At 51.7% G+C, this 12,593-nt stretch overlaps 1 gene segment (V, D, J or C); it reads left to right on the top strand.

The window, feature by feature from the left end:
* Window positions 1-442: 442 nt before the first annotated feature.
* LOC130582184 (immunoglobulin lambda constant 6-like) lies at window positions 443-4,706 on the top strand (the record flags this gene model as incomplete). The annotated part of the segment is given in 3 exon segments: window positions 443-538; window positions 2,549-2,588; window positions 4,231-4,706. Coding segments are annotated over 3 exon segments (459 nt in total), but the record flags the coding sequence as incomplete, so codon positions are not given.
* Between the last annotated feature and the right edge of the window lie 7,887 nt (window positions 4,707-12,593).

Below are 12,593 nucleotides of genomic sequence, written 5' to 3'. Positions count from 1 at the left end.
TGACACAGAGCAATGGGGAAGTGATACAAAAACCTCCCACCTTAGCTATCCCTTGGAGCCCCAGGACTGTGACCATCCTGTCATTTGAGGAAGTTATGATCTCTCAGCATTGCTGTCATGGCCCAGGGTGACCATTGCATGTGTCTGCAGGCAGATTTGCCCTTTCACTGTTCTCCTGACCAGAGAGGGCCATGTTCCAAGTCCCTGGGTGACCCTTGTCTTCTTTTCTCCCTCCTCTCCCTCTCCAGGTTCCCTGTTCCAGGCAGTGCTCCGTCAGCTGTACTCAGTGTCAGATACCATGAGACAAGCCATCAAAGTCATCTGCTCCAGGGGTGACTGCAGCTAACTGGTACTAACCTAAGTTTCCTGGCTGTGCCCCTGGCACTGTGATCTACCAGAATGCCTTGGGATTACCAGTCACCCTTTGTGATTCCCCGGATCCCAGTCTGGCTCTATGAGCACAGTAACCACCACTGGGGTCCAAGCCGAGGTCAAGGCTGTCTGCTAATGTGGTAACTACCAAAGTGGCAGCAATAATGTTACCATAGTGAAATGGAGCAATGGGGAAGTGACACAAAGCCCTCCCGACAAGACAGGGGACAGTTGGGAGTCTCTGYTGTCCCTATTTGGTTATGGGGCAGGCCCCTGGCACGATGCTGCTCTTTTCTGCCCTGTGGTGAACGTGGCTGTTCCCAGTGTCACAGCTCCAGCCCTTACAACTGTTGTCATTTGTGGATGAGTGTAGATATGATGGAAAAGAATAGACTGTTTCAGATGGAAGCGGACTTCAATGATCACACAGTTTAATTGTGTGGCCACTTCAGGATTGACCAAAGCTTAAGCCATTGTCCAAGTGCCCCTATAACACTGGCAGGCCTGGGATATCATCTAGCTCTCCAGGAAGCCTGTCAAGTGTTTCCCAACACCCTCAATAAAGAAATGCTGGCATGATGTGCCAGCAGCCCTGTCCCTGCCCTGTGCTCCGGAACCAAGCTGCTCCTGATCTCTCTGGCTGGTTCCAAGGGTGCTGTTGATGCCTCCCCACCCAGCTCCAAGCCTGGCTGTACCAGGAGCCTCCAGACCATCACTGCAGGGGCCTCATCCCTCTGGAAACAGAGGAGTTAAAATGGCGCTTCCCTGTCCTCTCAGGGCTGAGCAGGGCTGTGGGCTTGAGGCAGCTTCACATCCCCTCTGCATTGCCAGTGACTGTGAATGSYCTCCTGCTTGTCCCATGCTGAGCAGGAGGTGACTCTGGGGCTGTGCCGTGCCTGGCATTGCTTTGTCACCAGCCCCACCACCTCGTGCTGCTGCTGGCCACCTCCTCTTGCTCTGCCAGGCCTCCTCGTGGTGTCCCGGCCTTGGGCTCAGGCCTTGGGCTCTCTTGGAGTTCCTCTGTTCCACCAGGATCTTTTGGCATAGGATCCCCATCCTGTAGGTCACAGAGGGCTGTCCTGGGACACTGACTGACCCCCCTGTTCTCCCCCAGCCCCTCCACATTCCCTGGTCCTGGCAGCATCACCGAGTCAGCAGTTTGAGGTTTCAGCCAACCTGGGAGAAACTGTCAAGATCACCTGCTCTGGAGGCAATGCCAAGAGCTACTTCAGTAACACCCTGCTGCATCCAGCACAGCCTGTCCTCCTCCACACCTCTCTCCAAGGAGAAGAGCAGGATTGAAGAGCTGAACAATCTCCCCCTGTTTTGTCCTACAAAATGAAACTGAAACCCCATCGAAGACTGAGAAATGCTAAGAAAATGATCATCCACAATCTGATTGAAGCCAGAGGACACTGGCTTCAGCTAAATGCTTTGCATAGACAATTTCAGTGATTTTTTTTTTTCTTTTTTTAGCTAGTTTCAGGCTTTGCACCAAAGCCTGAGGCAAAGAAAACCTCTGAAAGCGAAAGTGCCTCAAACCACAAAATCTTCAAAGGGTCACCTGTTTTATAGTGAATTATTTATGTAGTTCCGGGGATTCAGGAATTTCACTGAGTCTGCCTCTTTCTAAGAAGCACTTGCACAAACCACATCATTTGAATATCAGTGAGTTCAATTTACGTTGGTGCTGTTGGCACTCAGGGGTCCAAGCTGAGCACTGAATCTGCCAGTCTGTGGGATTGGCACCGCACTGGGAAAACACTTTTCAAAGCAGCAGCCAAGACTTTCCAGTGGAATTTGAAGTTAATCGATTTTAGCTGAAACCCATTATGGCTCACCCCTTCCCTGAGCTCTATTTAGGCATCTCTACCTCTTGCCTTTTCATATTTTTAGGGTGACTATTAATTAAAATAAGTTGTCTGCAAAGACCTTCAGCTACTGGTTACTTTGCTGTTGGTGGGAGCTGCATTGAAAGAGCCCAGCCAGGATAAAAATCCCTGAGGTACAGATGTGTCCACACCTTCAGCCTGCTGCGTCCATCATGGCATCTCCATACCATCACCTTCATCCTGCTGGAATATCTCTAGGCAATCTTCTCCATTCTGCCATGTCCATGGGGACCAGGACTGCTCTGCCATGAGGCAGGAGGTTTTTGTATGGCCATGTGTCACAGGGTGGTGTTTTCGGGAGCGGGACGAAATTGACGGTCCTCGGTGAGTCGCCACCTTCCCCTCGGTCTTTCCTTCCCCACCGCGGAATTTTGACATTTGGTCGATTTTTGATGATTTGGGGTTTTTTTTCTCGGACTTGGCGCCGGGCTGGGGTCTTGCCWCCCGTTTGGGGTCAGGCACTAAGCCCAGCGTCATGGGCTCTGTCTCGTCCCTGCGGACTCTGACGACTCTGTGCRCGCCACCGAGGATTGGGGGGTAATTTCTCGGTCAAAAAGTCTTAAAATTTGTCCAGGAAATGTGTCTGAGGTCTCAGGRGGAAGTAAAATCAGGTTTAGRTCTCTAAAAGAGGTGATTTTTGTCWTTGGCAAAGAAATCTGTCAGTCTAAAGTCTAAGTCCTCAACTCTTAGTCCAAAGGACTAAGTCTGTCACCCCTGGAGAGGGGCAGGGGCTCTTTGTGGGGTCCCACAGCCGGGGGTGTGGGTGTTGTGAAAGGACAGCCTGTCCTCGACCATGAGCAGCCTGACTTCCTGTTAAAACAGCACATCCCCRRAATCTTAGACAGAAGATTTTTGGGGTATTTWAAAAGCCCTTTGTTCAGGTAAGATGTGTCAAAAATTGAGATTATTGTGTTGAAAATGCCACCAGAAGAAGTGTTGTTTGTCTGTCTTTGTCTGTAATTTTAAAAATAATTTGGCCAAAAATCTCAATTTCAACCAAATTTCTTGGGGCTAAGGACAAGAAAAATGATCTTTGACCATTTCTTTATCAGAAAGATTTTAATGGTGGAGTCATCCTGGGTTTTGAATGGAGATAGAGWTAGAAATAGAGGTGAAKATAGAGATAGAGACACCGCACATTGGAGGAGGCAGAAGAACCACCTCAGAAAGACCGGATTCTTTTTTTTGTCTTCTGTTGGGTGATTTTTAGTGGTAGGTTTTCAGACAGGAGTGAGAAAATGTCTGAAAACAGGACTGGGCAGAAAACAGTCCTGTTTTCTGGTTTGTCTGTAAAATTCTGATTTATTAAAAAAATTTGGCTTGTAAAAGGAAAAAAAATGCTTGTACGGCAAATAAATTGAGATTTAGTTACATCTATATAAAAATATATATATAAAATATTATATAATATATATATTATATGTATTTTAATATATGAGATATAAAAACGCATAAATATTCATGTGAAATACATTTTATAGAATTATACATATCTTCATGTGATATGTACTACATAAGTATGTATATTGYACACTTTATATATCTAATGTATGTTAGCTGCATATATCTAACATATGTKTATGCACATATATGTACATATAATGTATATAAAACATATATAYACATATATATGGGATGTATGTATGTGTGTGTCTTACACACACATATGCACATATTTTATATATATATATAAATTATATATAGTRTATATATAGTATATATAATATATTATTATATATATTACATATGTATTATATATAGTTTATATATATTATATATATGTAATATATGTGTGTGCATGTATATATATACATGTATAACAAATTTAAATACATTAGAGTTATGAGTGATAAGTCCTTGGATGTGGGAAGAGTGGGGAGTTTCTGGGCAGTGCCAGCAGGGCAGGCAGGGGCTGTGGTAGGGGACAGGGCCCTCTCTGACCCCACACCTCTCTCTTCCCTCTCAGGCCAGCCCAAGGCCTCTCCCACCGTCCACCTCTTCGCCCCGTCSTCCGAGGAGTTAACGACGACGAACAAAGGCACGCTGGTGTGCCTGATGGAGGACTTCTACCCGGGCTCTGTGGAGGTGCAATGGGTGGCTGATGGCAGCACGATCAGCAGYGGTGTGGTGACCAGCCCGCCCCAGATGCAGAGCAACAACAAGTACATGGCCAGCAGCTACCTGTCGCTGGAGGCCAGCCAGTGGCAGAGTTACAATTCTGTCTCGTGCAAGGTCAGGCACGAGGCCGGAAATGTGGAGAAGACCGTGAGCAGATCCGAGTGCGCTTAACACCACCCTGCCAGCCCTTTGCTGGCTCCCTTCCTTCTCCTTACTTCTGGGAACAGCGGCTCCTTCCCGCTGCAGATGTCTTTCCTCACATGCCCCTGTTCCCTGCTACTGTCCCCCACTCTGAGTGTCACACAAATAAACACCGACACTGAACTAGCGCTGGCTCTGCATTCCTGTCTCTGTGTCATTCCAGTGCGCCCRGTACCCACAGCACCATGTGGAGGGTGGGACGGGAACACATGCATGGGTACACACACAGTCATATTGCAGGGACTTTGTGGAGCCTGTGCTCAACCTGGGTACTGCCATGAAAGCCCCAGGGACTGCCAAGACCAGRGAATGAGCAGCCTCAGGCACAGCCTGCACTAAGCCCCCAGGCACTCCTTGAACACATCCTCATCCCTTGCTCACTGGCCTCTGGGTGCCATGGGCCTTGCAGGCACATGTGGGCTGTGGTGGAGGCACCGCCAGCCATGTCCCTTTGCTGGCTCAGTCCCCATTTCACAGCCATCCCTGTGCCTCCTGGAATGGGGTGATGGTGTAGCTGCCAGTCAAGTGCATGCACCAGTCTGTCCATCACACTCCGTGCCACAGCAATGTGGGTTTCTGCATGTCACATGCCCTGTCCCCATCCCCAGCACAGCCCTGGGGCAGTTTCCCTGCAGCACAGCCCATGGAAGGGCTGACAGCCATGGCTATGCTGAAAGCACCAGTGCTCTGCTGTTTCACCAAATCAGAGCAGCCAGGAGCCACGCAGGGACAGGGGATGGGAGCATTAAGGCACACTGTGTGGGGGAGATGTCCCTCACCAGTCTCTTRGGAAAGGTGGATGCCCCTAACACATCCTCCTCCCCAGGCTGTGCCAGTTGCCCCACCAGGTTTTGGGTTGCCACATGTCCCTGSAAATGCCTTCGTGGGACACAGAATCACAGAACCGTAGAAGGGGTTGGGTTGGAATGGACCTTTAAAATTCATCCAGCTCAAGACTCCTGAAATGAAAAGGGTATTCAAACAGACCTGTCAGAATGTTTCCATACAGGCCTCTAAATGAGGTGATTTTTGTCTTTGGCAAAGAAATCTGTCAGTCTAAAGTCTAAGTCCTCAACTTTTAGTCCAAAGGACTAAGTCTGTCACCCCTGGAGAGGGGCAGGGGCTCTTTGTGGGGTCCCACAGCCAGGGGTATGCGTGTTGTGAAAGGACAGCCTGTCCTCGACTGACCATGAGCAGCCCAACTTCCTGTTAAAACAGCACATCCGCGGAATCTTAGACAGAAGATTTTTGGGGTATTTAAAAAGCCCTTTTTTCAGGTAAAAATGTGTAAAAAATTGAGATTATTGTGTTGAAAATGCCACCAGAAGTGTCGTTTGTCTGTCTTTGTCTGTAATTCTAAAAATAATTTGGCCAAAAATCTCAATTTCAACCAAATTTCTTGGGGCTAMGGACAAGAAAAATGATCTTTGACCATTTCTTCATCAGAAAGATTTTAATGGGGGAGTCATCCTGGGTTTTGAATGGAGATAGAGATAGAAATAGAGGTGAATATAGAGATACAGCACCGCACATTGGAGGAAGCAGCATGTTTCCAGGGATGGGACATCCAYAGCTTCCCTCAGCTACCTGTGTCAGCACCTGACCACTCTCACAGTAAAAAAATTCTGAATTTTATCTAGCCTAAATCAACCCTTCTTTAGTTAAAAAACTAAAGAAACATCATCTCTTGTCCTATTTAATCTGTGCCTCCTRAAAAGTCCATCTTCATCTTTCATATAAGGTCCCCTCAAGTACTGAAAGGCTGCTGTAAGGCCTTGCCAGAGCATTCTCCTCTCCAGGCTGAACAGCCCCAACTCTGCCAACTTTTCCTCAAAGCACAGGTGCCCCAGTACTCTGAGGTCTTTGTGGCCTCCTCTAGACCAACCCAAACATGTCCATGTCCTTTTTATGTTGTGARTTCCAGAGCTGGACACAGCAGAGCAGGTGGAGCCTCACTGGAGTGGAGTACAGAGGGAGAATCCCCTCCCTCAACCCACTGCCCTTGCTGCTTTTGATGCAGCCCAGGACATTTGGCTTTTTGGGCTGCAGGTGCACATTGTCAGGTCATTATTCTCTGATTCCCTCAAATCCTTTGCAGCAGGACTGTTGTCAATTCCTCATGTCCTTGCCTGTATTGATATGAGAGCACAGTTCTCCTTCCTTCCTGGTTTTTCTAGGGAGCTGGCAACCAGCCCTGACCCCATCTGATCACGCTCCAAAACAACTTCATTGGTGTTAATCCCACTTTATCCTCCCCCTCCTCACCTGGGCTAAAGAGGCCTTGCCATGGAACAGYCCCATGCATAGGGCAAAGCCCCATTCCCACCACCCTGCACAGGGGACTGGGCTGAAGGAGCCCATCACAATGTCTCTTTCCATGTGTGGAATGACAAGCTCATGGTTTTCCCAGGAAATCCCAAATCCCATCACTACAGAGCAAACCCATGCACATRCCAGACCTCTGGGCTGCTGCTGGCCTCAAGGAAAGAGTCAGCAGCTGGATGCTCAGAGAAAAGAAGGAAGAGCAGATGATGGAGGGATCTGTCCCACTGTGTGGGAGACCTGCTGCCAGGAAGGATGTTCACTTCTCTTCCACTGGAAAGCTCAATATTTATCAATTCCAGCAGCAGTTTAATCACACCCTTAGCAGTGGTTGAGGCTGAAGTGAATGACATTTAACACAGGACCCCCCATCCCAGCTGTGCCACCAGGTTTTACCCTGAGAATTGCCACATTTTTGGGGGTGGGGGAGCCATTGGAGGAGAGAGGGCAGAAGGGCAACGTTTTCCAGAGGGATTGAAATTCTTTTTGGCATTTCCTGAGTAAAGCCCATTCSTTGGTCACAGGACACCAGCCCCAGCTTTTTGTGGGCTCAATTTGGGACACAAGCCAGGGTCTTCCTTCAGCTTAGATCTGTGTGGGCAGAGCGCAGGCACATTTCTGACTCAGGAGGCAGGAAACCTCACTAATTATTCATTAAAAGATTTTGCTAAATTTTTCCATAAGTAACTACTCTCAAGAAAAAAAACTGATTAATTATAGATCAGTGGCCCTAGTCCCTCCAGGGCTCCCATCCTCCCCTGCTGCCTGCAACTTGGCAAATTCCCAGCCAGAGTTTCACCCTTARCAAGCCTTCAACAGGGCTGGAGAGCCTCAGCTGGGAATCACAGAGGGGTGCTGGGCCTGTTCCCTGCTCTAGCAGGGAGGGAAGCAGTGCCTGGGAAGAGCAATCTGGTCCTGTTCCCTCACTGGGGGTGTCTGGAGAGCAAATGTGCTGAGCAGAACCAAAACCATCCTCCCCTCCCCAGCTGCAGCCCCTGCTCTCACTCTGCGGGTGCCTGCACTGCAATTTTAACAGTCATTTATTTTCTCATTTTTCCCAGCTTGCCAGTAATTTTAAATGAGGGGGAGCTAATTTAGTAAATGAGATGCTTTAGGAAGGCTTTAATTAGCTGCAGAGAGAAGCAGTGGATCCCATGGAGGGTTGGGGCTTGGTGAGAGCTGCTCTCCCAGGCTGAGGCTCCCAGGTGAGGGCTTAGCAAGGCTTTCAGGGGGAATTTGATAAAACCTGTGTTTTGAACACCTTGGGCTTGGAGGGGTCCCACATCTGAGAACAGAGTGAGTGATGCAGGGATGAAGGCAAAGGAGTGTGGGACCACAGGAGCTCTTGCAACCCTCACCCCAAACCACTGCCACAAACCTTGAGTGCCAAGCTCTGCTCTGGTCCCCAAATCCTTCCTGAGTCCCCTCCATGGGAACCACTTCTGGCTCAGTTTGTCCCCCAAAAAACAGCCCTGAATTTCTGTTTCCTATTGTACATCACTGGGTGATTTTGCCAGGCCAGGTTTCATGCCCAGTGGAGGTGGGGTCTCTCTCTGTGGGGACGTGGCGGGAGCAGAGCGAGTGCACCTGGAGCTGATGAAACAGCATCTGGAGAGCCATGGGCAACGTGGCACAGCCGGAGGGGAGGGACGGGTCCTGCCTGCCCCCACCGCAGCTGCAGCCRCACAAACAGCCGCGTTCCTGGAGGCAGCAGGGCTGAAACTCGAAAGCAAGAACAGAACCCAGAATAGCCCCAGCCCAGGCTGGGGGGMATGGGGCAGAGCCAGACCCTCTGGGGCAGCATGGGAGGAATAGCACAAGTCCACTCATTTTGGTCCTACAGCCATCCCAAGCCTGGCTGATACCCATGGTCCCTGCTGTGCCTGAGCCCCCAAGCACCTGGAGGAAGGGGTTCCTGCACCCTATCCTGATATTYCCCCCGCTCACGTAGCCATGTTCTCTGAAGGACTTGGGGAAAGGCTCTGCAGAGCCCAGATTGGGCCACGACAACACTTGCCCCCACCTTGTTTTCCCCCAGCCAGCCCCACCATGCAGCTGTGCGGCTGTGGGGCATCCCCTGGCTAAATTTAGTCCTCACCCACTACAGTCCCCAATCAGAAATTTGAAAGAGCAACCCAAAAAAGGAAGCGAAACTGTCTCCAGTGGGTGCTGACGTGTGAAGGCGAGCAAGTGCCGCGTAGCCGAGCCTGAGTTGGCTCAGCCCTGAGATGGTGGCCAGCTCTGTGCCCCTGCCTCACCAGGCTGTCACCCTGGGGTGTCATCACCTTGTGGGGACATCAGCCCCTGAGATGGGGAAAGGTCTTGGGGTGACCTGATGCTGCCCAAAATTGGCAGGATGGGTGGTGTTGGTGGACCAGGGACCCACAGGGGTGGTGCCAAGACTGGAGGGGCTCTGTGCCACGGCAGGGTGTGTGTCCAAGGCCAGGGTCACCCCCCTGGCCCCTGGAACATCTCTGACCCAGTGGGGTCTTGCCTGGCAGAGTGCTCCCTTGCCCTGGTGTGGGGTGTCCCGGCTGCTGTACACATGCACACACACATGTGTACAGCACAGACACTGCACATGTATGTGCAGACATGCACACACACACACACACCCCTCCAATGATCCAAGTGCACCCGGCCCCAGGCTGGGCACCACTGACCCCGTTCCTGTGGACTTTGGGACCCTGACCCTGCTCACATTGTGGCTTTGTCTCCCTGTGCCACCACCACAGGGGGACGAGCCCAAGGCCTCCTGCTGCTACCTCATGCCAGGTCAGCCCAAATTCACTCTCATTTACTGAATTAAACTAATGAGTCTCTGCCTGCTGCCAAGGCAGCCCCTTCCCTGGGCTCATCCCTCAGTCTGATTTGCTGCAGGGTACAGGGGCAGCCTCCGGGCTCCCAAAATATGCAGCAAGTTTCCCCAAGTCTGGGAAACAATACAGGTTATAAATTAATAAAATAAAGGTTATAAATCAATAAAATGCAAGATATAAATTATAACATTTATCATTACAAGTTATGAATAACAAAATACTATCAAGCAGCCCTGGCCAGCCCTGGGTCAAAGACCCAGCTGGAGACAGACAAGGTTTATTGTCCCACAATAGAAAGAGAATTAAATGAAATAAATAAATGTTTGAGGCTGGCGTGGTCGAAAACACAACCTGAGCATTCAAGTCCGTTTGTGAAGAYGAGAGAAATCATTTGCATAACTGTGTCAAAACAGCAACCGCCAGGGCACACAGCTGGCAGGAAGGTACCCCCTTGCTGGGGGTTATTTAGATGTGTATGAAACCCCGCCAGAGGCCAAGGAAGAGTCCAGTAAACAGCCCCAAAGATGAGTGCCCAGGCTTGTAAGCAGATTGTAAACAAGCTGAACYGACTCAAAAATAAACACCTTTCAGCTGCTTCAAAATGTTTATTATTTCAATTTTGTTGTGGTAGTAAAATTTAATTCCCAGCAGACTCTCAACCTGGTCTGGGGACTCAGCACACCCTTGTTTTCTCTTATATTTGGGGTAAACAGCTGCTGATCCCCAGGCAGGTGTGCTGGTGGAGAAAGATTTGATGGCAGGGCTGGTGCTCCCTCTCTGGAGAAACGTGGTCAGTGAATTGCAGACTTTGCTAAGATTGCTTGGGTGGGATGTTTTATCTTAACGTTAAGAAATTTCTAGGTAGGCGAGGCGACAACAAGGCGATGACAGTGGTAGCAGAGGGGTGTGATAGGGGTGGCTGCTGGGCTCCCCACTGGGCCCCACGAGGCAACAGAAGCATTTGGCTCACCCACTTAGGGAGGACTTTTAGCCAAATTTGCCTTTTTTTCCCTCCACAGCCAGGGTGGGCAGTGCAGACAGTGTGAGGGGGAGTGGAGGGGAGCATGGGGTGCACCCCAGGACTGGACCCTGCAYCCTGTCGTGTTTAGGGACATGGTTGGACCTGGCAGTTTTAGATGAAGGATAGACTCGATGATCCTAGACAGCTTTTCCAGCTGTAAGGGTTCTGGGATGCTACCCCAGCCAGTGACACCGTCACCGACAGCTCCTCACCCTGTGCCCACATCACCGGCCACTGCAGGGAAAACCACCAGGTTCAAGCACTCCTGCCATATTTTGGGCACTTTTGGCGGGATYCCCATGCTGGCTGTGGGCAGGGGGTGCCGATGCACATCACAGCCCCCCAGCTGAGCCGGTGCTCACGAGCAGCTGTTTCAACCACAGCCCCGCAGCTTGGGAATAGCCCTTGCTAAAATTACAGCCCGCCAAAASTAAGAGCCCGCCAAAACCAAGGGACCGCTTCGGCCAAACACCAGCTGGGAGCCAGGAATAGCCTTGGCCTCGCCACACTCCACTGCCTCAGCATGAACTTTCCAGCACGTGGYGCCCAGACCATCACTGCCTGGCCATGCTGCTGGCAGGGCAAGAGCGGGCAAAGCTGGTTTTAGCCCCATTCAGCAATGGCTCATGGCAGGGGGTGTATTCCCATGTTYTCTTCCCAGGCAGCCCAGCATTCCCAGGAGAGGCACAGCACTTCCCCAGAATTTGGGTTGCAGCAGAGCTGTCCAGGGTGTGCTGGGCTTTTGGGGTGGTTTAGGGGTACAGCTGTACAGAGCGTCTCTGCTGCCAGACTCTGTGAGGTGCCACTCCTGTCCTCTGCTGGGGACATCACAACCAGCCAGGATAGGTGCCCCAGGGGGTGAGAATCCTGTGGGGTGCCAGCTCCAAGGACTACTGCCCAACATTTTGGTCCCCAACGCCCCTGGAGAGTCACAGCCTGTGCCCCCTGTGGTCCCCCTGAGCAGGCTCCCGGCCCCACCATGGGTGTACCCCTCACAGCCTGGCCTGGGACTGACGTGCACTGGGGGCTGCAGCCGTGTGGGGCCGACTGGGCCCCCATGTGGGGCTGACTGGGCTATGTGGGGCTGACTGGGCCATATGGGGCTGACTGGGCCATGTGGGGCTGAGTGGGCTATGTGGGGCTGACTGGGCCATGTGGGGCTGACTGGGCCATGTGGGGCTCACTGGGTCCCTGTTCTCACCAGCTGGGGCTGGGACCACTCTGGGCTAGACCTGGACATGTCCGTGGGGCAGCTGTCCTGTGGGCACAAGGAGCTGGGACTGGGCGGTGCAGGTGGGAATGGTGGGACATGGACAGACATGAGGGCATGACAGCATGGAGGGCATGGGAACATGGAGGGGCAGAGGACACAGGGAGGGACATGAAGGGACATGGATGGAAGAGAGGGCAGAGTAGGGGCGTGGTAGGGCACAGATAGCACAGGCACTGAGGCCAGGGGCATGGAGACACAGTGCACATTGGCATCGGAGSTGGGGGACAGCGGCAAGAGGCCTTGGGAGCCAGGGGCACAGAGACACATGCAACAGTGGTGTAAGGACACGAGGGACAGCAGCGGGRGAAAATGGGACACGGGGAGGTTAGGACGGGGGTGACAGTGACATGGAGCCAGTGATATGAGGACACAAGGACAAGAACATAGGGAACAGAGGCCACGAGGGGACGGGGCACGGCACACCGGGGACACGGCCCGAGCCGTGAGGGGACGGGGCACGGCACACCGGGGACACGGGCCCGAGCCGTGAGGGGACGGGGCACGGCACACCGGGGACACGGGCTCGAGCCGTGAGGGGACGGGGCACGGCACACCGGGGACACGGGCTCGAGCCG

This window comes from Malurus melanocephalus, unplaced genomic scaffold (genome assembly GCF_030028575.1).
Source record: "Malurus melanocephalus ecotype Western Australia unplaced genomic scaffold, MMel_1.1 scaffold_470, whole genome shotgun sequence".
Taxonomy (NCBI): domain Eukaryota; kingdom Metazoa; phylum Chordata; class Aves; order Passeriformes; family Maluridae; genus Malurus; species Malurus melanocephalus.
The sequence above is the reverse complement of the archived record's forward strand: the minus strand, read 5'-3'. Positions and strand labels throughout refer to the sequence as shown.